Source organism: Columba livia, chromosome 2 (genome assembly GCF_036013475.1).
Source record: "Columba livia isolate bColLiv1 breed racing homer chromosome 2, bColLiv1.pat.W.v2, whole genome shotgun sequence".
NCBI lineage: Eukaryota > Metazoa > Chordata > Aves > Columbiformes > Columbidae > Columba > Columba livia.
In genome coordinates, this window is record NC_088603.1 from 129,773,326 (window position 1) to 129,799,811 (window position 26,486).

At 37.0% G+C, this 26,486-nt stretch overlaps 1 protein-coding gene and 1 long non-coding RNA gene across 3 annotated transcripts in view; both read left to right on the forward strand.

Annotated features, from left to right (window-relative positions):
• Positions 1-1,380: 1,380 nt before the first annotated feature.
• CRISPLD1 (cysteine rich secretory protein LCCL domain containing 1) overlaps positions 1,381-26,486 on the forward strand; it is a 38,507-nt gene continuing 13,401 nt past the window's right edge. Inside the window, exons 1-10 of one of the 2 annotated variants that reach the window (XM_065053833.1) lie at positions 1,381-1,533; positions 2,547-2,869; positions 19,805-19,923; positions 20,051-20,183; positions 21,473-21,588; positions 22,183-22,283; positions 23,347-23,526; positions 23,619-23,679; positions 23,806-23,872; positions 24,426-24,556. In XM_065053833.1, coding sequence (XP_064909905.1) covers positions 2,612-2,869; positions 19,805-19,923; positions 20,051-20,183; positions 21,473-21,588; positions 22,183-22,283; positions 23,347-23,526; positions 23,619-23,679; positions 23,806-23,872; positions 24,426-24,556 — 1,166 coding nt within the window. In that variant the 5' untranslated portion in view covers positions 1,381-1,533; positions 2,547-2,611. The remainder of the gene's footprint in view (positions 1,534-2,546; positions 2,870-19,804; positions 19,924-20,050; positions 20,184-21,472; positions 21,589-22,182; positions 22,284-23,346; positions 23,527-23,618; positions 23,680-23,805; positions 23,873-24,425; positions 24,557-26,486) is intronic. The other variant, XM_065053834.1, reaches the window with a different exon arrangement.
• On the forward strand, positions 15,603-18,388 carry LOC110363792 (uncharacterized). Its single transcript, XR_002422121.2, has 2 exons — positions 15,603-15,732; positions 16,655-18,388. It is a non-coding gene; the product is annotated as an uncharacterized LOC110363792 (long non-coding RNA).

Below are 26,486 nucleotides of genomic sequence, written 5' to 3' on the forward strand. Positions count from 1 at the left end.
CTTCTCTTCAAACTCTTTTTGTTGGCCAAACTATAAGTAAGGCTCATTCTTCCGTACCAAAAATGTCAGATGTTAAAGCATCTGGGTACATAAACCCTGAAAAAAATCGCATCTAGTCTGTGTATCCAGCTGCAAAGTGGCATTTTACCTCACACAATTTTGCTAGAAAAAAATTTTTGTGCCCAATACTTGGGTGCAGAAGTCGACTTCCCAGCACCGCAACGAAAAAATCATAAAGATCAACCAATACTGAGCATAACAATTTTCTTACATTGCAGTGCCTAACTAACACAGTACCTATTGCATCTTGTGAGACAGGTTAGTTTCAAAGTCTTCGGGGAAACTATAACTAAAGCTAAGAAAGAGGATACAATAAGAGGCGGTGTGTTACTTGCATGACATTGTTTCTCTTGGGCCCACGAAAACTGGAAGCACTTATAGAGTCAGTTTGAAGCCAGCTGGCTTCTGATGAATGTCAACCTTAGCCTCTCAGTTTCTGAAAAAATGAAAACACAGAAAACCTTTGCAAGCTAGTATAGAAGACCTGTAAACACTTGAAGCCGGTCAATCCTACTGTTAGCTCAATGTACCAAATCATACTAAATAAATGCAACTTTGTCGTAATCAGATTGCGTAAAAAAATCAGGTTAGAAGATTTTGATAGAAATACAACGAAGTATGTATTGGACTCCTAACCTTGTTGGAAAAAGAAATTAGTAGCTACTAGCTTTTGAATTCTACTTTGCAACAAGAAGTCTCATGTGGCTGGTGTGAATTCACAATGAAATTCCTGTCTTGATACCTCCAGACACATCCACTTGTTCTGGACTTTTGTGGAACTCCTGTGTGAACACCCAACGTTTTCTCTTTGCTGTGTGTCAGCAGGAGCAGGCTGGCTTAGCACCCTCTTGCCAGCAACAACGGATGAAGGTGGCTGGGAACGGCCCCTCCTGGACCTTTCAGGGTGATGGCTTTTGCAGGACGAGCCCAGCTTGTGGGAGAAGGCTGAGGTCCCGGCCAGGCCAGCGCTTGCTGCCAGCGGGACTCGAGGCAGCGCCCGGGTAGCTGGTGCGGGCTCCGCCGCCTGCGGCTGTTCCCGCTCGGGCGAGGACGGGCGGTGCGGGCGCGGGTACCGGTGCGGGCGCGGGTAGCGGTGCGGGTGCCGGGGCCGGCCGCGGTGCCTGGAGCGTGGCGCGTCCCGCCCCGCGGGTGCCGGGGAGGGGTGTTCGCCGCACGTCACCGCCGCCCGCGATAAATGCCCGGCGGGGCGGGAGCCGGGAGGAAAAGCTCGAAGTTCCTCGGGGCGGCGACGGCGACCCGGAGGCTGGCGGGGGAGGTGGCGGCGCGCTCAGCGGCAGCCCGTGGCCGCGGCTCCGCTGCTGTACACGTCCGCACCCGCCGCGCCGCTCCCACCGCGCCTGCCCGCCGCAGCGAGCGGGGCAAGGCCGTGCCGGCTCCGACGCGGGTCTGGCGAGGAGGTGGGCGGCGGAACGGAGCTGGCTGCGGAGGGAGAAGGCAGCCGCCGCCGGAGGGGTAAGGGCACTGATGAGGGGCGCCCGGCGGCTGCCCGCAGCATCCACCCTGCGGCGGGGGTTGGCTGGAGGGAGGCGGCATCCAGGCCCCTGCGGCCGCGGGGCGCTGCGGTGGGAGAGTGGCTCCTCGGGGCCCGCCGCTCGGTGCAGAGCGTGGCCGGGGCTGGGCTGCCGGCTGCTGGCAGCGGCGCTCCGGTGAAAGCCCGGTTCTGCCCCCTTCGCCTCTTTTTGTTTCCCTCCCGGGGGCTGGGTCCAGCGCGGTCGGTGTGGCGGGATTCACTCGTTTTCACCCAGGATGAGGGAGTGACCGTGGCTTTCCTAACTGAAGCACCGGGTCATGTAATAGGCAGTGTTGGAATATTGTAGTCTTGGAAGTGGTGCTACTTTTTCTGAGAGTTATCTATGCTTTCCTTTGTTTGGTGAAAAAAAAAATAACTCTATTTCCCCTCAGTTTCTTGGTCAACTTGAATACCTTTAGTTTTATTAGATTTTTAGAAATCATAAAACAAAAGCTGTAATCAAAGTCATATTTTGAAATGCATTGAGGGAATATTTACTATCAACTTTATTGTGTTTTTCAGTTGGGCAAGTCTTTTAACTTTTTTTTGTTTGTTTGTGGGTTTTTTTTTTGTTGTTTTTTTGTTCTTAAATTTCAATACTGGAAGACCTTATCTACAGCCTAATCTTTGTTGGTGTCTGGCTCCTTTTAAGTAGATATGAAAAGCATGCTTTCTGGCATGTGGGCAGTGAAATGTGCGTGCCAGTGTACTATATAACACTACTTGAACAAACTGAAGTTCATAGGGTTGAAGATAGCGATCTTCCCAAAGCAACAGTGTATACTTGTTAGAATTAAAAAAGAAAAAAAGAAAAAATAGCTTCCTGATTACTCCCCCTTAAAACAACATTGGCAAACTCCATACAAACTACAGTTTTACTTTTGTTGTTTAGTAAGTTCATACAGGCCAGTACTCCGACCACCAAATTACATTACTCTCTCTTATGCATTTACAGCCAACAGACCTGGAAGAAAGACTTTGTCTTGGAGCTAACTGTTGAGCATTTTGACATCATTCATCATGAAGTTTGTAGTACAGGAATGGCTCAGAGTAACTACCTTGTTATTCATAGCTCAAGCAGTTTCTGCAATGGTTCTTCCCAATGCCACGCTCTTAGAAGAACTTTTGGAAAAGTACATGGATGAAGATGGTGAGTGGTGGATCGCCAAGCAGAGAGGGAAAAGGGCTATCACAGACAGTGATATGCAAAGTATCTTGGATCTTCATAATAAATTACGGGGTCAGGTGTATCCACCAGCTTCCAATATGGAATATATGGTAAGGAAAAACTGAAAGCACATGCAGAGAAAGAAATGTTTGTAGAATAGTTACTGTCACTCAGTTTCTCAGTTTTAGCTTGCTTTTTTCTCATTTAATGCAGTTATTACTTGTCTTTTTTTTTTTTTTTTTTTTTTTTTTTTTTTTTTTTTTGGTACAGGGATGAACTGTGAGATAAAAATGTGTATTTGTGGATCAAATGCCATATTCTACTGATATTAATGGTTTAATGTCTCACAGCTCTCCTGAATTTAAGTGTCAATTTCTCAGTGTAAGGGACAAATTTCTAAAATTGCAGTACTCAAAATAGTTGATTGTGGCCTAAAAAATTACCATTTAAGAAGAGTACTGAATATTTCAAAATAACATCGATTCTCTCCCATGCTTCTAGGTCAGATGGAATTTCTGAGCAAAATGAAGCTCCCATAACAAGCAAGTCTTCTATTTAAGTTGGCATGTGCTACTAGACTGGAGTCCTGTATGTTGCTATGTTTAACAGATTAATAATGTAATATATAATTTCTGTTTATATTTTTCTCTTAAGAAGCCTCTATGTTTGGTTTGTTATTAGTAGTGTATTATCTTACGTTTTTGAACTTGGATTTTATGCCATACTTCAAGGTTAACTATATCTCTCCTTGCTAATTAGATCAAATCAAGTCTTTAGAGCTTTTAAGTAGCTGAGAGGTCTGACAAGAATAGGCAACGTTTTTCTTCTGTTTTCTGATTTCTGCAGAAAAGCTCAAGTCTTTCTTATGTGTCTACACTGTGAGTTATTTGTTTATCTCTCCAGATACCAGAGAAATAACATTACTATGGGTTGAGTTGTTTATACCAAGTATTACACAGGTTTCCTGACGCTTTCCATTGTAAGGTTATGGCAGAGGATCAGATTAACATGTTTCAAGATGTAAATATCTTTCCCAGCTTGGAGTGATGTCTCTCATCTTGGAGATCTGATTTAGCTGAGCATGTATATATATTTGTCCCGGAGATACCATCCTTGCTTAAACCATCAATAAAGGTAGTTTAACTTAGGTTTACCTATATGTGTTACTATATTAGACTAAGAGCCATCAGAGAATTAGGTGTTATGTTCCAACTCCAAACAAAGGCATGATAATAACTGAAATCCCTTTAACCATTTCAGCTACAATTGTCTGCATATGTCCTTGAACTTTGTTTTCTGTTGTGAATTTTTCAGACCTTGATATAATATAGGTTACCTTTTTGTTCCCACTAACTCAGGTTGATTTGCTTCTGGAAAACTTAAGAAAAAGCTGTCCAGCTTTTTTGTAAAATGAGAATAGGAAACACAGTATTGTTTTTCTATGTTAAAAGACTGCAAAACTTTTCCCTGAGATTCTACAAAAGGGTAGCTTTGATTTTTAGTTATGTCCTTTTTTTTCCATTCCTAATGTGTTTGCCTGTGTTATATATCTTGGAAAGAAGAATTTGGATGTACTCACTGGAGTTAGATTTTCGACAGCTATATTCTTCAAATTTTCCTCTTGCACTGCATACACTTTGGCCTAGACTTTGTGTTAGGTCTATATCTGGAACAAGTGATTTTGTTGTTGTTGTTTTTTCTGTGCTCCCCAAGGACCCCTGACCCAGAGTACAAGTAGCACGGAAAAGAGATTACTCATTTTTAATGTCAATGAGATATTCTTATGTGCCATTATTCAGAGGGGGACAGCAGCTTTCAAGAGAGTGAGGCTTGATTTTGGTGTAGTGCCCAAGGGAACTGAGTATTGGGATTGGCAAGAGTTTGAGATTTGTGAATGTAAGGGGTCTGTGTAAAGGATCTGGTCAAAGGGATGGGTACATTTTTCAGGGACAGGGACCCATGAGAAGGGCATGGAGAGAGGCTGAGAGTCTAGTCGAGGAGATGTTGAGGAATCAGTGGTATGGAGGCAAAGATCATTTGATGAATAGTTGTGGTTAGGGGAAGAACTGGGACTCTCTGGGTGGAGAAAAATGGGGAGCAGGAGTTTATGGAAGGAGGTTAAGAGCACATAAATTTATTAAGAGGATAAGCCTGGGAGTCAGTGGGAAGGGAGACTGTAAGTGGAGGAAGCAGGTGGGGGTCGCTACTAGGAACTGAGAGAAGATGGTTTAGGAGGCAGTGAGAGCCCTCCGCTGCTTGAACAGAAGGAGGAAATAGTGAAATTTCTGGTCATTTGCACATATGTTTTTATGATATGGTTTGTGATTGTGTAATTTGCCACCTTCTTTTCTATATGAGGTGTCATAAAGGGCTGGTTTATTGTTTAATAAGAGCAAAACTTTAGTATAAAATTGTAAATGTGGTGTAGAACCACAGACTGAAAAGCAAAGAAGGGGTAATAAATGATAATTCATTAAGGAAGCATTATTTTTTTTGTGCAAAGGCATGTCTTTGGAAAAACTAATATCTGGTCATTGTCACAGTGTATACATGCAAGAAATAATGCAGGCAAACTCCATTCTGTCATTTCATAATTTTCTGGCAGATATTAAAATTGTATAATTATTAGTGCTAGTTTTTTTTTTTCCATAATTGAAACAAACACCTGTTTTGACACTTAATAGTTACTTTATTTTTCTAGATGCATATATAGGATGGAGAAGTACAACTTTTTGAGATAAAGAAATAAGCACTCTTAGATGTGGTTTTCCAAGGCTCTGTGACCTCAAGATCAGTTTCCTGAATGACAGAAAGTTCAAAAGTCCAAGCATTGACAGAATTAAAATTATATTTGGCTATTTTTTTGTAAAATAAATGGAGATGTTTAATGAAAAACAAAAAAGTTCCATCAGACAGACTCACACCCCTAAAAACAAGTCCTTGCCATGTGATATATTAGGTCTTACCAAAGGTGAGTTCCAGTGCTCCAGAACAGGAAAACCATCCTTCTAAATGTTTGCCTGATGTTTAGCAAGCTAGACATGGCAAAAAAAATCTGTTATGGACACAGTCATGTCACAGTAGGTTCTGCTTGTGGAAATGAAGTTTTACATCTTACTGAATCTGAACAGAAGTGATCAAGGTCCGGGTTCCTCACTGATGTAGCTCTCTCTCTAGAAGTCTGCCATATAGTCGAGAAGTTTTAAAATCCCAGGAGTGCTTGGAGCTGGGGAAAAAAGGTGTGGTTTGGAGTTTTTTCTTGTGCTGGTTGTTGTTGTTGTTTTTCCTCTCTTCTCTAGTCTAAGTCATGAAACTGACTCCCCTGCACGGTGAATCAGATAAGTACCAGTGCTGATAAAAGAGGGTGGGAATGCATAGCTAAGGAATGGGAGGAATGAAGAACCACACTTTGGGTAGGAGCTATTGGCTATATGCCTTACTTTCGATGTCCAGCCTTACCTTTGAAAGAACCACAGGGCTAATGCAGCATTCTGATTTAAGTTGTGCCAATGAGAAAATTTTTGAGGATGGTCTCCAGCATGTAAGATCTTGGTTCTATTCAAAAAAACAAAACAAACAAAAAACAATGCCCTCCCAAAGAAAACAAAACAAAACAAAACACAAACCAACAACAAGCTGAATTACTGATTTTTCTGTACAGCTGACCACTCTCCCCTTATGCCTTTTTTCAATAATAGTGGGCTGTCGCAGTTCAGAGACTTAAAGTTATGAGCTGCAGTAACATTCACAGTAGATATGTCTAATGAACAGGATGTTCTCATGGTTGTCTTGCTGAACTTACTAGATGAAAAGTTCATCTTCCCAAGTACTGTGGCCCTGGTGGTGAGCGATGACGGGTTCCTAGGGTAGGAGGATAAGAATAGAGCATGTGAACGGAGAAACCTCTGCAATGAAACCTCCTAAATCTGTCACTGTACTTTTCGTCTTCAGCAGTCCCAGATGGGATTTTCTTTTATGAATCTGAAAGCTTTTGAGTCCATTGGTATTCTTTGAATCCATTGCATCAAGGTGTAGAGGTCTATAAATTTAATTATACATGAAAATATATGAATATATAAAAAAAGTACTTTAAAAAAAATAATTTACTCACTGGTCTCACTGTTTTCAGCTGAAGAGCCCTATTCCTCTTACTTGAAAACTGCTCTGTGTGAAAAGATATTCCATTTTGTTTTCCTTCTCTATCTGCTTCTCTACTGTTTTCCTTTTAATTCAGAGAGAACAAATCAAACTGTTGATAGTTATGGCTTCCTAATAGTGTTTTACATTCTTTTGCTTTGTGACTGTGGCTAATCTGGAACTGACATTTTCATAGAGCTGCTCACAATGGCTCCAAGACCTTTGCAATGTGCTAGGAGGTCATTTAGTACACTGCTGTATATGTTTATTTGGCTGTAATCTCCAGTAATGTCCTCATTATTTTGCATGTGTTGACAATGAATGACATCTACTATATTGTTTTCCAATTACTTAGAATTAGTGAGTCTTCTATTTCTATCTTTTATTTTCTTATCTTACTTTTAACTACCTTAAGTAGTTAATACCATCTTGCACTCTCTTTTCTTGGGCTGTTGTGAAGAAAGTATACAGTAGAAGACCATGGACATGTCTTTTAGGAAATTTGAAAAATTATTTATTATTCTTGAATCTGTTTCCTGTCTTTTACCACATTTTTATTTCTCTCATGCTAGGTTTCTTTTTTTTTTTTTTTAAATAACTTGGTGAGGAACATTTTAGAAAACCTAACTTTACTTAATCCTTTCCCACATCTTGTTGACACCTTCAGAGAAGTCTAATATATTTGGGAGGAATTCATATTATCTATATATTTAATATGTTTCTTAACTTGTCCTATGAAATAATCTTGATGTAAGTCAGTTTCTAGCCTGCAGTTTCTCAGCATCTACTGAAAACTTTTTAAAATATTAACATCCATGTGCTGTTTTTTCGTTACTGTGGCAATGTATCTTAAGTCCGATATGGATCATCCGGTTTCCCTTCTGTCCCTTTCTCTGTATGGAAGGATTCTGGCATGAGAACTTGCATGAGCTCCTCTGTAGGCAACAGCAATCCAACAGATTCAGTTAACTCCTCTGCACTGGCCTTATATGACCTTATGACTGCATGTTAGCTCATTCTTTCCTAGATCTCTTCCTCCAAGGCTGAGAGAGTTGTTGAATTGTCAACATTATGGCTTCTACGGAAAAAAAAAAAAAAAAGAAAAAAAAGAAAAAATATTTCTTGAGGTTATAATGAACTGTTTGTCGTGAAAACATATGGCAGATGCATACTGTATGTATGTTCATCCTGCCATGTGCTGTACACAATTGTTTCCTAGTGAAGAAAGCAGCAAGGAACATTTTCTTTTTAGTGTGCACAAGAACTTAACAGCCCTAGAAAGAGAGCAGAGAGTGATGATGTTTCCCGGCTGCACTTCCAAAGCACCATAACAATGCTTATCAGAGCATCGTATAAAATATCAGGCTTTTGACGTTTCCCATCCTAGGTCATTAACACCAGCGTGGCCTTCACACCATGTATGTGTTTGAGGGACATCTGTATGTAAGAGATATCTGAGCTAGTACTGAAAACTGAAGCCAAGTGCTGCCGGCTGTAGTCTGTCTGATCTGGGCAGGGTGCTCTCCTGACTCTGGTGTCCCTGCCTATTCCTCTGCTGTCCTGGAGCCATCTGTGCCTGCACAACCTCCCTGGGCAAATGCCCGGCCTTTGAGACAGAAGTGGGAACCATCATGCTTCGTCATACACTTGCCAATATGTGTAATCATTTTGGAATAAGGAAAGCGATACATTCTTTCTGTGGTTAAAATCGTTATTTGGTGGATTGACTTTAAACACCCTTATGCGTTCTACTGCCATCAGTCCCACCCCTAAATGAGTATCATACAAGAGGCTGTGGCCAAATCAAGAAATCAGTATATGTGTCTGCTGTTCAGACTGGATTGATGTGGAAGGTCTTATCTTATTCAGTTAGAAGGGGTTTTATTGAATTATTAATAAATTCTTACTAGAATGTAAAGTGTCAACAAAGCTCAAAATACTTGTTTTAGGTACCTTAACCTTGCAACTCCCTAACCTCTTTATATTTTAAAATACTTCTTCTTTCTAAGCACTATTTGTGGATCATGGACTGAATTTGCAATTTTTTTTTTTCCTGATAAATTCTTTGGTAACATTGCACCTTAATAACTCTGAACATATTAATGAAAACTGAGGGTTTTTTTCATGCTGATCATGGTCAACACTTTAAAAATAGTCATTATTATTTGGACAATAGAAGTTGTTAGTTCCTTTATATTTCCAAGAGCTGTACTCTGCAAACTGAGAGGACTCACCAAGAATAAAATTTACGGAAGCAATTTTGACTAATGAATTTATAATGCATTCTATTTTAAATGATTCTTTTAGTATTCATTCTTTGATTTCATTTATATTTTCCCAAACAAATGAATAAGTCACATAGCTCATGTGAGATCCTCTTTCCACGCATGTGCCTTTGCTCTACTGAAAAGTGTTTAGGTTCCCAGCTAGGTAGACAGCAATGCATTTCAGCCTGGTATTTCTTAACATTTAGCCACACACTGCACTTTATAATTACTTGAATTGCAGAACATCTGTGTCCTCTAGGGCAAGGAAGCCTTTAGTTATTAATTATTTTCAGTTGTCATTTGACCAGATCCTGCTGATACACGCTAGGGATGTCATTGAAAAACCCATGCCTTGCTTCTATGAAGATTTATTTTGCAAACCTTCTGAAGAAGGTACCATCTTCTAGAGGTCCTTTTTAAAAAGTTCAGATTAGAATAATTTATTTGGTGCAGCTGCATGGTTCTTGGGAACAATTACGGATGTGTATCTGGCAGCAGTATTGTATCCATATTATATTCACAAGGAAAAAAAAAAATTATATTGATTCTTACTCTGTGTTGGTATAACACCTCTGAAGGTCTTATCTTGAAAACCTTGATAGAGATGTGTTGAAAGTGTCGATACCATATAGTTCCTTTCAAAACTATGACTGACTTGTGACTTCTGTGGGGCCTTATATTTTGGGAGGCTTGAAGATTTGCCCCTCCATTTCAGTAACTTCATGAAGGCTTCAGAAGAAGAAAGTTAAGAATGACTGACAATATTTCTCAATCAGATTTTTCTTAATTTTTCCTCAGGCAAATTCCTGCTGTATTTAAGTACAGATGATTGGACTTTGGATCATATGAACCCACTAGCAGATAGAGCTCTTGCATGGATAATAGTAAAACATTGCTCATGTCATCATAGTGACTGAATAGGGATTGAAATAAATTTTTGGCTATTTTGTGAATACTTTTAGATCCTATGATCTGCATAAGTCTGGATGTAGCAGTTTCTCTCTCTCTCTGTATCTGCCAGCTCCAATAGAGATTTTTTTGTCTGTAGTGTACATAAGAGAATTGAAACAGCATTAGGAAACATAAAGGAAGGCCTTGTAGTGGACTTACACATTTTGGTGATTTTTTTCTTTTTTTTTTTTTTCTGTGCTGAATAGAAGTTCCCTTTTAAATTTTCTAGACCTTTCTGACAAAACATTTTCATGTCACTATGTAGTGTATCTTGTCCATTTTGCCAAAGCTCTTCAGGGACACTTGGTTAAAAACAATTCCCATTCATTTCAAGTAGAGGACTTCAGTTTGTGGAACCCCGTAAGTGGCTGGAGAGCACTTTGGGTGCCAAGAACAGAGCAGCTCTTTTCAGAGTGAACCTGCCTCCTTCCTTCTGGTTTTCCACTTTTCTGCTTCACTTCAAAGGTTGGTGGAAGTGCTTCAACTCCTTTGCGTGTGCTCAAAAGCTACTGACACTGCATCAAAGAACACAGTGACGTTGACTTATCCTCTTATTCTCTCTGGCAGTTTTAGCAAAGGATTGTGCAATGTGAAGTGGCCAAGAAAGCAAGTGGATAAGTCCACATTATGACTTTTATTGATGTAATGCCAACAACAACTAAGCAACTCCAAGTAAAGAAACTGAAAGAGGAGAGTAGCAGAAAGGCTCACTGTCTCAAAGTTTAAGGGAGCCTTCCCAAATAAAATAATTAACAACACAGGACAGACACTGTTAGTCTTTTATTTTTGCTGTCAAGAGAACTTCTTCATCCCCAATATCAAAAAGATTATTAAAAATTAATCAGTAGCAGAGAATCAGAGCTTAAATACAAAATACAAGCTGAACACAGAAAGAATCAATGAGATTTATAAGAGTAACTCCATGCAGCCTGCCATCTTCATGATATCTGCCTGGGAATCTTCTTCAAGTTAAGATTTTTTTTTAAGTGAAGAAAAAAAATTCTTAACATAATTTCATTGAATGCTAGATGTGAATTTATCCTGTTATCTATAAATAGAGTCCTCAGGCTTGATTTGGTGTAAGTAGAGTGACTACCATAGTTAGAAAAGCATGATTCATTAAGACCATCTTCTGCCCATATAGAAAAGGACAATTTTTACTTTGTTATGAAGGAAGATAACAGTTTCTTAAAATCATGCTATTTCACTCATTAAATCCAGAATTTTGGCTGCCTCTTACATGTTACAATATATTTGTCCTGAATTCCCTGTTGGACCTCCAAATGGTCAGGTACTTCTTTAATACGTTTTCCAACTCTCTTTTTTTAGATCTTTTATAAACATATTTCTAACAGTACTGCCAACACACATATGATCAATGGGTGCTCTCTGGCAGTAAGTTCACTTCAATTATGTGAAATCACAGTGGTCATCTTTTAAAAGCAAACGTTTATTGTGACATATATTTGAGATACTGCAGCTAATTCCTTTTTAAAGTCCGGCAAATTCTGTAGCATCTGAAACTCTGCTGTATGCAAGCCACCAGTTACAGCTAGTTTATCGTGGTAATCGCCACAAGGATTTGAGTTAAGGACTCGTGCTCTGGTCAATTTGTAATTAGCTATAAATATTTATTAATACTATTTGTAGTGAATGTGTGTAATTCATACTTTGACAATGGACAAAATGAAGAAATCAAGATCAGCTCTCACATCACTGTTGCTTATCTTCCGTTCATGTCAGAATATAAAAGTGAATAGATGATTTTTAGTCATGTTCTAATAGTAAGTCTTTATGCACTGCTTTTAAAAAGTAGCAAAGTAAATGTACTGTTTCAGGGCACCTTGGAAAGCTGAATATTCCAGCAAGGTTTTTTTAACATGCTCAGAGTACACACAGAATTAAATGTGATTAGTCATGTCTGCTGGTTCCTATTCCTGGTTTTACTTTTTGAACACAAAACCTCAAACACATGAAACTGTAATAGGAAGATACTTCTAAATATTGGTGAAATTTATTCAGTGTTTGGGAACAATATTTTTGGCCTCATACTGCTTCCCTGTTTCCAGGTAAAAGCCACAGTTTTCCTGCTTTTTACTCTTTTCCAAAAGAGCAGCTGAAACCTCAAGCTCTATTCAGGGATCCCTGCCCAGTTTAAAGCTCTGTAAACTCTCGTCTACCACATGGTAGCATGTGAGGTCCTTACCATTTCATTTCTAGGCGGGCAGTTGTTCTCCAATAGAAAATGGATAACTAACTTTCTTGGTAGTGGAAAGTTGAACAATTTTAGCTATCCTCTTTTTTTGTGCTTAAAGGCTACCTCAGTAGTAGTTAGTATGGTTGGCTTTGTATTTTCAAGGAGAGTTGTCTGGTGTTTCAGTACTCCTGAGGTTTTGTGGTCACTCTGCTGTATTCCGTAAGGGACCTCGGGCTGGTATGGAGGCCACAGTTTTTTCAAACTCAAATGACTGAAGGTAAGCATCTGAACCATGTCCAAGTTACTGACTTTTCAGATGTGCTAATTATCATTACTTTCCCTGGACGTCCTTCAGCAGCTTTGGTACAGATGAAAATGCCTCATCTGTGTGTAACTGAAAGCCAAGCTGATGAAAACTGCTAATGTCTGTTCATCAAGAAGACATCGTGTCAAACCAATCTATTTTAACATAGTGTATCAGAGAGAAGTAATAGGTGTCATATTTTTGACTCAGGAGAGTTTTTGATTTTCTCTGCCCTGACATTTTTGCAAGTGAAAATTGACAGAAACTCCTTGTTAAACTGTCAGGAGATTGAAGGTGTTGATGCTGTTGGAGTTCATCACTTTTTGGTTAAGCATTTAGGTTATGATTAGTGTGAGCAAAGAATACACTTGAAAACTTCAGAATACATTAACAGGGACACAAGTTAAGCTTGTTTTAGAGTACACGATAAAAATTAGAAGAACTTGACAAGTGGAAGTAGTGGCCTGGAATCAACATGATGAAATTTAACTGCAAGATATAGAATAAGGAAGAAATTAAACAGGTAAAATACAAATAACAAAATGTAGGGGTAACACTCCAATAAAATGATGCAGGAGTTGCACTGAGTTAAAAAATACTGTGAGGCAGCAATCTTTGAAAGGAGGCTTCTCAGTGTGAAACTGATGAGACCTTGTCTGACATGCAATGTCCAGTTTTGTTCATTTTTTTTAATAAATGGTCTTGCCATTCTAGAGAGAATTAATAAGATTAATGGGATTGATTATAAACACAGAATATGTGATTTATGAGGAAGGTTGAAGGAATGAAACATCTGAATTTGTTTAATCTGGGAAATAACTGTTACAGGAGAGTGATTTGTTTTTTCTTGGCAATAAAATATCAGCTAGCATTGCAGGGCGTACTAAGGAAATCCTCTTTACTCTTACAGTCATAGAAGTCCAGAAGAAAGTGACAGTAAATATTATACTGAAACTACTGTTATTAGTTTTAATTTAAAAAAGGTAGATAATACACTTATATTTAATTCTGGCTCAGTGGAAGAGGCTATATAGACTACAGTCAAGATTAGTCTCTCTCAGCCATTTTCAGCTTTAGCTTTCTGTGATTTTGTGCTGGTACCATGCAGTGCATTTCTAGTTCTTAACTGTATTTCTGACTTATTTGTTCATGGCATTTCTCATTCTATGTTTCATCTTTTCTTTCTTTTTTTTTTTTTCCTTCTCAGTGTTATTAGTGTTAAAGAATACAGTGGATTCTATTAAAAAGTAAATAAATACCCATACTGTACTGTGGTATTTACTTTACCACTCTCTCCCTATATTTAGAATGTATACAGCAATGAGGTATTTATACTATGCCATGGTAAATGTTTGCTTTCAGTGATGCCCACTGTACTTACTTTTCCATCTTTACTGAGCTTAAATTTTAGCTCATTTTTTCTTTCCATATGGTTCCATCCCATGTGATTTTTTTCTGCCTTCCTATATATATGAAAATTTCTCCAATTAAAATGTTATCATTGTATTTTTTGTATTTTACTGGAAAACAATTTTTTTTTGTGTTACTGGTCTTGCCAGTTCTGTTGCAATACCAGTTTGTATAATTGGTAGACACTCTTACATGGGTCTGCCTTGGGTGACAATGTGCTCTTTTGATTCAACATTCAGAAAACACAAATTATGGGATTCATCTCACTAAGCTTTTGATGTCTGTCGTGTAGATGTCTGCATTTGAGCCAGTCTCCTTTACAACTAGTAGTGAAAAATGAGAATTTCCAACACACAGTTTATCTCAATTAAAGGTAGGTAGCTAAAATTATCTCCCTCTATAGATACCTCTTTGTTTATGTAACTGCAAAGTTAATTTAGGTAATTAGCTCAGATGTAGGTATCTGACTGGAGGCTGTTTAAATTTGTGGGAGGTCGATCCTACCGCATGTGATTAGTTTGACTATTGATGAATTGTGATTTAAGCTGTGGTATCCTCACCAAAACATCAGCTCCTCCATAAGCAGAACATCGTTTTCAGTCTGCAAGTTACCTGAACCCTGTATTGACAGAGGTTAAATACCACAATTTGTAGTCCAGTCTGTAAAGTTAAACTGGTGTTAGTAGTGGTTTATTTTGATGTGATATGTTGCAAACCAGAAGGATTCAGAAGTTCCATATTGTATGCAACATCCCTGCTGCAAAACTTGTAACCTTCTGAGGTAGAACAAGAGTTGGCAGCTGGAGTCAGAAACTGCTACTACCGTTCAGTTTCATCTGCCACCTGGGTTTTATCCTCAGCTAGTCTATCATATGGGGAACATTTGTGAGACGTTGACAGTGCCATTCCTATGTGAATGTCTTTGGTGTACTAGGTTTTAACAACATGCTGATGAAGGTAATGCCAGCGTTAGCAAGTGTTTTGGTGCGATAGAAGCCGATTTGTAGAGCAAAAGAATTGGTGCTGAGGACCTGACATTCATGGTGTCTACATTTCAGGAGTCTTTATTTTGAACTATGTCTAATCTGTGTGAATTGAATACCCACTAACAGCTGCAAAGTGTTAGACGCACTCTTGGAGCACAACTCCTGGCATTTTATCTTGAAAGGATCCAGTTTGTCCTCTGAGAGTGCTATGTGATCCACAGTAAGTGGGAGTGATCAGGAGTTTCATTTCTAACCCACACTTCTGATCTAAATTTAACAACAAAAAAACCAACCCTAATCCACTTTGAGTTCAGTTGTGGTGGTACTGAAATAATAATAATATAATATATAATCAATATTTTCTAGTCTGTATCTGATGTTTCATCTCCTGGAAATTTTTCTTAGATTTTTGTTCACATCTGCTCTAAGGATGTACTAAATAATTAAAACAAATCCCTAATTATTTCTGTATTGGTTTGAAGTTCTTCATTATGTACATTTCTCTGAATCGACATTTTTACGTGTTTTTGGAAACTGTTGCTTATGTATTTGATTTCCTGCCTGTAATTTTTTTTTCTTCACTGCTTGAAGGAGGAAGGGAACACTAGGAGAACAAAAGCCTTTTGAATTTTATTAAATGAAACATGAAAATATATGTTTCATGTCCTTTCTTTGTGGATGGAAGTGCTTTCATTGTTTGAAGCCAAAAGTTTGCCATCATGTAAGTGAAACAAGGGAATGCTATTAAGAGCACAAGAATCAAACTCCTGTTCCAGTAAGGAGATAAGTGTTATATACTTATACAGATTATTTTACATGTTTGTTTCATTTAGCCTGCCATGTGAGCAAACACAGAACAAATATGATAAAGTGCATTCTGTTTAGAGCTAATCTGGCTGGATTAGCATGAAAATACTTTATTATTAACAGTCTTTTAATCCTTAGAATTAACATACGCAGTTTTTCTTCATATGACTTCAATCAGAGTAATTAATTTAGGAAAGAAATTTGGATCTCTCATTTTAACTACCGGAAGAGAAGGACAAAAATCAAGGTAGCATCACTAAGATAAAGCAACATCTTCCTGTTCTTGATCCAGTCTGAAGCAATGACTAGGCATGTTTCTAAAGCAATAGAAAACCTTGTTTAAATTCCAACTGTGTAACTGTAGAATCAGCCTTTAAAAATATCTTTAAGCTAATTTACCCTGTGTTATCTGTGATAGGGGATTGCAGCTTGTCAGATTTCTTTTACAATTTTTTTCATTTGTTTTCAGAAATTCTGTACCTGTTCATGACGTTATTAACACTTCTGTAAAATTCTTACATCACTGAAGTAGTCAGATATAAATTTAATCTGAGATTAGGATATCAGTTTCCCTTTTTTATTAATAATCTTTAGAGCATTCCTGGAGATTGAGAAAAAATGTTTCATTTCTACATTGATTTGGAGTTGTGTTGTAGGGGCTGGAGACCCAAGTAACTATGACTTCTGCTCTCTTTTGTGGTGTGTGGTGGGTTTTGTTTGTGGTTTTTGTTGTTGGTTTGTTTTTTTCTTTTTTTTTTTCTTTTCTTTTTCTTTTTTTTTTAATGGCTTTAGGAGATTATTTGTGTTGTATTAATTTTTTTTTTTTCTTTTTAAAGTCTCTGGGAATCAAGAAAGTGACTTGGATCTCGAGGAAATTCTTCAGAACTGGGACAATGGGTCATTTCTTCCAGAATATTTCATAAATTCGATGTAACTTAGGAGAAGTTTTATATTAATTCCAATTTCTTTTACAGACACTTTAGGAAGTGGTGGCATTGATCAGAAAATGAGACAGTTGGATGGTGAATACTGCAATTAGAGAGATTGTTTACTATGTACAGTTTAAACTTGACAGATTTTTTACATCTGAATATGTAATGATTTTGAGATTTACTCCATCATACCCCCAAACAATAATTAAATAATTAAAATGAAGAAGAAATTAAATTATATCTTGATAATCTGCTTGGTGTACCTCCATGCTGTGGACTGCAATATGGCACTGAGATACCTGAAATAGCTTTGAAACTACTGGCTCCATTAACAATAATAGTCATTATGTATTTGAGCGCATTTGAACTCAAACATAGTCTTGATGAAGAAAAAGCAATGTTGAGTTGTACTGTAGGTCAATATTTCTTCATGACCACCTTCTCATCCAAAGAAACCCCTGAATCAAACAAAACATTGTCTGGCAGGATAATAGGCAGCATTTTCTGGCAATAAACTGTGGTAGCTATATGTGCATGATGTCCATGCCAGGTGGTTTTTATATCTGGCTTTAAAAATAAGGGATTTAGGTGTTAAAGGTGCAGAAACAAATTCTTCTATGGCATATACAGAGAATTTCCTGACCAGTTGACCATTCTGGAGTGAATTAATTATATGGTGCATGCACCAAGGAGAAAAGTAAGATGTGTGACATAATTTGCTGCAAAACCAAAATATATATGCAGGTTTTATGACACCTGATTCACTCCAGACATCTCATAACATTTTTACGTTGGGATTATCTGTTGATTGATCAGCCTACTGTGTGTTTTGGTTAGGAAGTATAATTGGCTGAATACAATCCTTACACAGCAGCAACTGTTTACTGTCAGATTTCTGATTATTTTTATAACAAAACTTTTAATTCACTACTTTTTGTCAAAATTTTGGTGATTAAACTTAAATCAAAATTAATGAGTGTATGAAATGTACACTGTGGAATTTCACAGCATAAATACTACTGTTGACTACCTGGCTCTGATTTTCCAAAAAATCATTATTTCAGTTAAAACAGCTGCATAAAATATTTTGAAACTTGCATGGAGAACCCCCTTCCCCCCAACAGTACAATTCCTTTGTCTGTGACTCCTGTTTTCAGAGCTGAACATGCAGAGGGATGCTTTACAAGAGAACGTATTGTGGCATTTGTTTGAAGATGTTAGTCTCGTGATTCTGCTGTAGAATGATGAAGCAATGGTACTACAGTTTATAAGAAAAAAATATGTATAGGGGAGAAGTGTGTTAATCCTTATGTTTTTTACAATGGGTACAGCATGAAGAAGAACTATTTATGGTGGTGTGACAAGGAAATGGAAGAAGAAATGATTTATACGTATATGATTTATAGAAACCGTCACATAACTTTCTAATTTAAGATTGGAATGTTTTCTTATGAAGATTAAAGAATGTTGTGGCTTGTGATGTTGAAATATAGGTGCAATAGGGTGAATAGTAAATTCTTACTGTTTCCTAAAGTCACTGGGTTTTGTATCCATACGTGGGTTAAAAGCTTTATTCTGTCGTTATTATACCATTCGAGTAATTCTGTCAAAATAAATGTTGCATTTTGGGAGTCAGAAGGTACCATGTAAATTCTTACTTGCTGATGATAATAGCAGACACAATGGAATTCAGTACATTAGAGGCTTTTGAAGAAGAGAACCAAGAACAGATATTCAAGGATTAAACTTGGTGATATTAAAGTCCTTACATAATCATGGTCTTGCATAACCAGGGACACATTTGATTTTAATGAGTTATCTGACACAAATAAGGTGAACACTGCATGTCAAAATCAACAGAAAAAAAATCTAGCATGTGGAATTTATCTGTTATATTTCTGTATTGTTTGGCTATGTTAAGGGTTTTTTTATGTTTAATCTGTGCCAATAAAAAGCAGACATTCTCTCCAGTGACTGCATGGGAATTTGGGTTTGGAAATACTGAATCACTGTTATTTAGATAACAGTCTCACTCTAAGAAACTTAGTCTGAACTTATGATGAAATAATTGAGCTTCTATCAAGAAATCTAGTTCCTTCCTGGAAGTATTTCAGTTTCCTACCCTGAGCGTTGGTATCAGAGAGTCAGATACCTAGAAACTATTTCTGCAACTATCCGGAGATTTAAGAAGTCAAGCAGCAGTATGGATACTTTGCACAAGAGGGACCACTTTGAGCAAAACCCAGCTTAATGCAGTAAAACCTATGCATACAGAGTATGGTATAGATTCTTTCTAGAAGTTTAGGTTTCAGTATGCTTTTGAAAGAAAGAAACTTGCATTTGCCTTTCAGCTACAAACCTGTTCTTCCATGTACCTTAAAGAGTAAAAAACAAAGACATAAAATTGTGATATAAAACAATTCATAAACTTTTTCTTTAACATGTCCTAAGCATGCCTCTTAATAACATGACTGCCTCCATTTTTACCCACTTAGCTATAAAAGTAATGAATGACAGCCTTACTCCAGTTTCTTATTTTGTGTTTGCACTGTCTTATTTCAACAAAAGCTGATTATAGAAAAGGAAGAGAAAATAATTTTCATTTCAAATAAACTTATTAATTTAGAGGAAATAAAGCCTTATGTCAAAAGTGGCTTGGATAATACCCTTTTGGCTATGAAAATGCCTGTTACTAAAAAGAAATCTCCCAAGACAGAAAATGCACTTAATTTAGCTTGGAAAGTTGAACTAAGCCTTTCAGTTTCATATTTGTTTCATTCGCTGCAGCATGGCTGCACATGCTTTCTAAAGGGAATCCATTGGTGAAAACTTTTTTTTTCATGTAACACAAATATGGGGCATACATTTGTCAAGTCTCTCTTTTTTCTTCAGTCTTCTGTCTTGGTAACAGAAGCTTTAAAAATGGACAGTCTTTTTCTGTTTCTTTGGGTTTTTTGTTGGTTTTATTTGTTTGTTTGTTTGTTTGTGGGGTTTTTTGATACTATGGGCTACCCACTGAGTGTTTCTAAGATGTCCTTTTCTTTCAAATTGCAGACATGGGACACAGAACTGGAGAGATCTGCAGAGTCGTGGGCTGAAACCTGTCTATGGGAGCATGGGCCTGCAAGTCTTCTTCCATCAATTGGACAGAATTTGGGGGCACACTGGGGAAGGTAGTTAAAGATGTTTTCTCCTATGCATGATTTATTGTTTTTAATAAAATGTTATTGTTACTTAAAGAAAGAATGATAGAAGCTACAACTTTTTAATGATCTAAAAGACTACTACTGGCTTTCATAGGTACAGACCTCCCACATTTCATGTGCAAGCCTGGTATGATGAAGTGAGAGATTTCACGTATCCCCATCCTCATGAATGCAACCCATACTGTCCTTACAAATGCTCTGGTCCTGTTTGTACACATTACACACAGGTATGTAGGTGGGTTTGGTTTTTGTCAGCTATGGAAAACAGCAGTCAAAGCCTCTGGTCAGGTTGCTGTGTGGCATGTAGAACATAATAGTCTTGCAGTATATACCATAGCACTAAAGTACAAAAAGTCTTGTTATTAGACTCCATGGTAAGAAGCAGTGGGTAGTGGTGACATAGAGTAGGTTTTTCATACAAATCTTTACATTTCATCCTCACAAATATAACTTCCTTAACAAGATTAAGGAAAAAGCTCACAAACTTCAGTATTGAGTGTTACTGCTCAGTGCACTTTGCATCATCTAGTCTTTGTGCTGGTACGCTGGTCGTCCTTTCTGTAATACACTAAAGAAACAGTACATTAAAAAAAAAAAAAAGTTTTTATAGGTGAATTCCTGAGATCAAACAACAGTTTTTAACATGTTGCTTTACCTTCTGCAATATTTTGAAATTGCATAAGAACTAACTTATTTGCTACTTCTGAAATCTGTGTATCTAGGCAGAATTTTTCCAGAGGAAATTCCAGAGTGAATGATGAATATGTGATCCTCAGATTATACAAAAATTAATGTAAAATATTCAATATCATATTAGAAAACTTGAAAATGATTGATTTTTAAGCATTTCTTTTGTTTGTTTACTAGCACAATTTACAGTTTTATCAAATTTTAACACAGAATTACCTCCATATTCTTATTTGCCATTTCTGTAAAAATGCCTATATTTACACTTATCTATTGCATGTGAGATCTGCAATACATATAGATAGTTCTTTGTGGTACAAATTCTTCAAGGACCTTTCTCTTTCAACTCCTTAATTCTACTGGAACTATAGAGTTGGTTTTCCTTGAATTAATAAATAGCACCTGTCATATATGTCTAATTTGAATGTGCCAGCCTTCGTAGTTCAGATTTTGTTGAGATCTGCAATGAAAATTGTTTCAACAGATGAATAAAGGAGAACAGACACCTTAGACTGCAATGACATGGAAACGTATTTATTTAAAATCCATTACTTGAGTGTTTTTGGTGTGTGGGTTTTTTTGTGAATAGTTTTATCATTTATATTTTCTCCTTTCACTGCTGACAAATATCTGTTCTCACAGTCTAACCAATCCAAACCCCTCTGGGTCCTTAGATTGTGCTGAGAACTTAACTGTGGGCACAGGAACTTAACTGTGGAATATAACATCACTTTTGTGGTTTGAGTTTTATAAGTTGAAGTTTGGAGACAGTTTGGATCTTATGTTAATCAGCTTTGGTTTTCACATCTTTCTCTTTCCTTTTCTTTAGGTTGTTTGGGCTACAAGTAGCAGAATCGGTTGTGCAATTAATTTGTGTCATAACATGAACATCTGGGGACAGATTTGGCCAAAAGCAGTCTATCTTGTATGCAATTATTCCCCTAAGTAAGTAGACTGACACCCAAAGATATCTTGAGGGGGCAAAATATTTTATAATAATCCAGGAAAAAAAATGAAAGGAAATCAGTCTGAGTTTTCTGGTTTTTTTGTACTGTTACAAAGTAGAGCATTGTTCCCAAGGCAGCCTTTGGCTGCACAAATACTCTTGTGATTTTCTAGTGCTTCAGTTTTCTGGCCTGTGTTTTAGCATACAACATCAGAGATCTTTCTTGTGGTGTGATATTTATCTGAAAAATAAAATCTCCCTGTTGTGATTTTAAGGATTGTCTAATATGAAGCCCATGGCTAAGACCAAATTCTATGGGATATCCCATTTAGGAGTGTGGAGCATGTTCTCATGTAGTTGAGGAATTTAGTCTTGGAGTGCTGTGCCAAATTAAAAAGATCTTACAGCAGCTTACAACAACACTTCACTTTTTTCTTTACAGACTTTTCAGTTACTTCTTGTGCATTTGGTATATCAAAACCATGTTATGGTTTAAGTGTCTGATGATGTTTTTCATCATTTATTTGTCCACATATTAAATGCTGTTTAATGTTAATGTGTTCTTTTTTTTTTTTTTTTTTTGTGGTGTAAAGAGGTAACTGGTGGGGTCATGCTCCTTATAAACCTGGCCGCCCCTGTTCTGCATGTCCCCCTAGTTTTGGAGGAGGTTGCAGAGAAAATCTGTGTTACAGAGGTATGTAGTCTTTCAACAGTACAACTATAAATGGGCAGAAAATTTGAACCTTTCTTTTACTTTCCTCATTATGCTTTAACATAGTGGAATAGAATATATTCTGCGTGTGCCCAGAGACCTGGTAGGGGCCTTCTTTACTGTGATGACTGAGGTCATGTACATACATGAGGCTGAACCTCACCAGAGGGAGTGGAGAGAACTGAACTCCTGCTAATTGGGGGTTTTTAGTACACAAAGGTGTAGACTGTCAATGTGTGCCACTTGTACACCTTTATGAAAATATAGTGGGAGTCTATGCAGTGATTTGTTCATAAAGAAACATGTTATCTCACTAACACAGCAATGTGCATTGCTGTAAGAAAAAACAAGAACAAGACTGGGAGACATTAGTAATTAAAATGTGATTCTGTGAAATGTCAGCTAGGATGGTGATTAACTTCTTGCAGTTTTGATAACGCTATTTGTATTTTATAACATTGAAATGCAGCATATTATAAAGCTGCTCTTTCTTTTTGTTTTTCTCAATGTAAAAGTAATTTAGCAATTTTTGTTAGTTTAAAAGTTATTTATCTATTCACCACTGTGCCCAAATACCTTCCTTATTGTTCTTGCTTAAGTAAGAAATGTAGATCCATTCATGAGTATTTCAAAATCATGTTCATTATGTATGAATAGAAGGGCCTCATTTTCAGGCATATTTTTTATGAAATCAGCTTCTTTAACTACAGGTTATCTATGAACCTAGTAAAACTCTTCCAATGTACAAGAGAAATATCACCTTTGTTCTATTGGTATTTTGGTGGTATAAAGAAGATACTAAAACACAAGTGGTAAAAGCACTTTCTTATCTCAATTGTGTTGCCCATGCTAGAAAAATTCTACCTTTTGTCACCAAGCATCTGAAAGATACTTGAGATGTATTATTAAGATTTCTTGTTTGTATTCATCCACAATTTTACGAGAACAAAGCTATGTTGCCAAAACATGGTAAGGGATTTACATTCCAGAAACAGTGATTTTTTTTTCCTGAGAAATTATTTTTTTGCGTGTTTTTCTGAAACAGAGGATTCAGAAAGGCCTTATTCTCCCCATGAACCAGAAGAAGAAACCAATGAGATTGAACGGCAGCGATCCAAAGCCCAGGATGCAACGGTGCAAAGCCGGCCAAGAACTCATTCACCTTCAGGCTCCACAGGCAGTGATGACAGTGAGAAAAATGAAGTAATAAGTACACAGCAAATGTGTAAGTAATTTACTTGATTTGTATGTGGTCAACAAATTGGAATTATATAGTATCAAATTCATTGTAATGAAATTGCTTTTTGCTTGTTTTAGCTCAGATTGTTTCATGTGAAGTAAGGCTAAGAGATCAGTGCAAAGGAACAACTTGCAATAGGTATGGTAAATTTTACAGTTGTCATTCTGATATTGTTATAAAAGGCTATATTTGCATGTGAGCTGGAATATTTTTCCTTTTTTGTAATCCTAGGATTTAAGACCAAGTTGTATTTTATTTTCTTAGATATGAATGTCCTGCTGGATGTTTGGATAGCAAAGCCAAAGTTATTGGAAGTGTACATTATGAAATGGTAAACATTTTAAACTTAGATTTTGTTCCAGTAGATTGTTTAATTAAATGTCTTTTCTGCTGAAATACTAGTTAAATTCATATTAAAAATGGATTTTTATGAAATCAGTATTTACTAAAAGTAAAAGCCAACACCAAATGTTTAAGATAACATCAGATGATATCAGTTTGCATCTGCCATTTTGCATGTACTGTCCAAATGTACTTCATTCTTATACATGCACAGTAGAATTTTTTGTTTTCACATTTGGGTGTAAATACGTGAAAGTGCAACTTAAGGAGAAATACAGCAAATTGTGGGTACACTGATGTAAATCGTTTCAGTAAGGCAGACCTGCTTGTGTAAGCCTGTGAGTATAGTGTGTTCTGATTAAGGCACAGTGGTGTTTTCTTAATTTGAAATAATACCTGCATAGACCACATCAAATGTAATAGACCATCTACCAAGTTTCTAATGAGACATTGTAATTAAAACCTGATTTTTTTACAAATAAATTACAATGCAAGATAGTGGCTTTTTCTGATGTGGAACTGCTTTTCTTGCTGTTTTTCAGCAATCCAGTATTTGTAAAGCTGCCATACATTATGGCATCCTAGACAATGAAGGTGGTTGGGTTGATGTCACTAGGCAAGGAAGGAAAAATTACTTTATCAAGTCTTACAGAAATGGCATTCAGTCAATTGGGTAAGTTTTCTTAAAATGTGTGGAAAGTTTTTCATCCGTTTCTTTTTAATTCGTACAAAATATGTCACAGCAATAACACCGTGTGCTTTTCCATAAAGAAAATGAAAATGCTATAAAAAGGCATGCAGATATACAGGTATTGCATCCATTCTGAAACTTCATCCAGTGTCTAATGGTGCACAGAAGTGATGCAATAATGATGTGAAAGAAAGTGAAATAATTTACAAAATAACTTGGGCTGTAAGTTAGTATTTGTAGTTAAATAATCTCAATATTTGGAGTATTCAGTTAATTCATTTCCTTGTGTATGTTTTTATTGTAGAAAACTAGTACATACTAACACTGAACTAGATTGTTCTACATTTTTTGGACAAAGTTGGTAATATTTCCAGGGCTGGCCCATAGTCACAGTAATCAGTGACATCTAACAAGGCAATAAACATTCATGTTTGTCTTTGGAAGTGACCTTCTTGTACTGTGCATATGAACAACATGAACCAAGTAGAAAATTCACCTCTTCCTGTATGTTTGATAGTTTCATCACAATTCCAGAATTTATAGATGATATTTTGCCCCAGTATTATGCACAATTTCTGTATTGGCAAGTAGTGGAATAATATTGCATACAGTGGAAGCGTTACTTGGAGGTGTACTACACAGTTCAGCTACTTGCCCTAAGACTGGTATGTGAAAACAGGTCCAAGAACTTGTTGACATGCTAAAGTTCAAACAGAAAAACAGTGCATAAAAGTGGAGAATACTTGCCTGTTTCCATACATAATTATCCCATGATAGTACATGGATATCAGTATGTTTGAAACTAAGATATTATTAGTATTTGCAAATTGCACTTCACTATATTTTAATGTATCCTTCAGAGATGTGCATTGCTGTCCTTAGCTCTGTATATAGTTAGTATATGTGTAATAGTAGTCAGTGTGTAACAGTTAGTGTATGAATAATGTTGAATTGAAAGAAAACATAATTGTGCTGAGTGATTTACTTGGCTCAGGTGTGAACACTCTGTGTTGTTCAAAAAAATGACACATCCTATGACAATTTTTGTAATTTCTCCTTTTAACTGATTTGCTTAATCCAGGATAGAGAGAAACACTGACCAGGTAGACTGAATTCAGTGGCTGATAATTTGGGCTACCTGGCTGGCAGTTAGAACATTGATATCAATCACTTTGAGTCATCCAATGATCAGACTGTGGTTTAAGTTACTCCCCAAAAAATGAAGATGCAGACAAATATCTGGTTTTGAATGCTTTGATATGAAGAGAGAAGTAAATCTAACATATTAGAAGCCAGATTTCTTGTAAATGTAGGAGTAGTTAAAATGTAGAAAATCTTCCAGCTAGAAGGAATTTATTACCCATCACTTGAAATCTCTGTGTTTCTATTCCATCTGAGACAAAACTGTATAGGGGTCCAGTTTACAGAGTGTGTTTGTCACCTATCTTCTGAGAACTGGAACTCATAGTGAGGTATTAACACTTGGTTTTGTTTGCTGTGGGCATGGATAATCGTATCACTGCTGAACAGTAGCGACCATTTTGGTTTTGTGATTCAGATGTTGTAAAAAAATTTAGATGCCTCAGAGATAAAAGACTGTTAAAGGACCAAATCTATACCTTCCTATCTGCAAGTATATTTCAGGAAACTCCTGCCGCTATGCTCACTGATGACATAGTTCTTCACTAATGTCCTGTAGTATTTAGGACATTACTTAGAGAGAATTTACAAAATACTATGATCAGGCATCAACTTCATAAATCAGTTTATAAATCAAAGTATTTGGGATAAATAAAGATGATTTACAAAGGTTTCAACCTTAAAAAGACCCATCAATAAGGCCAGGGATACCTTGCAGCTACCTGACTCTCAGCGGTGTCTCTGGATGGAGCCTTGCATAAACCACATATCT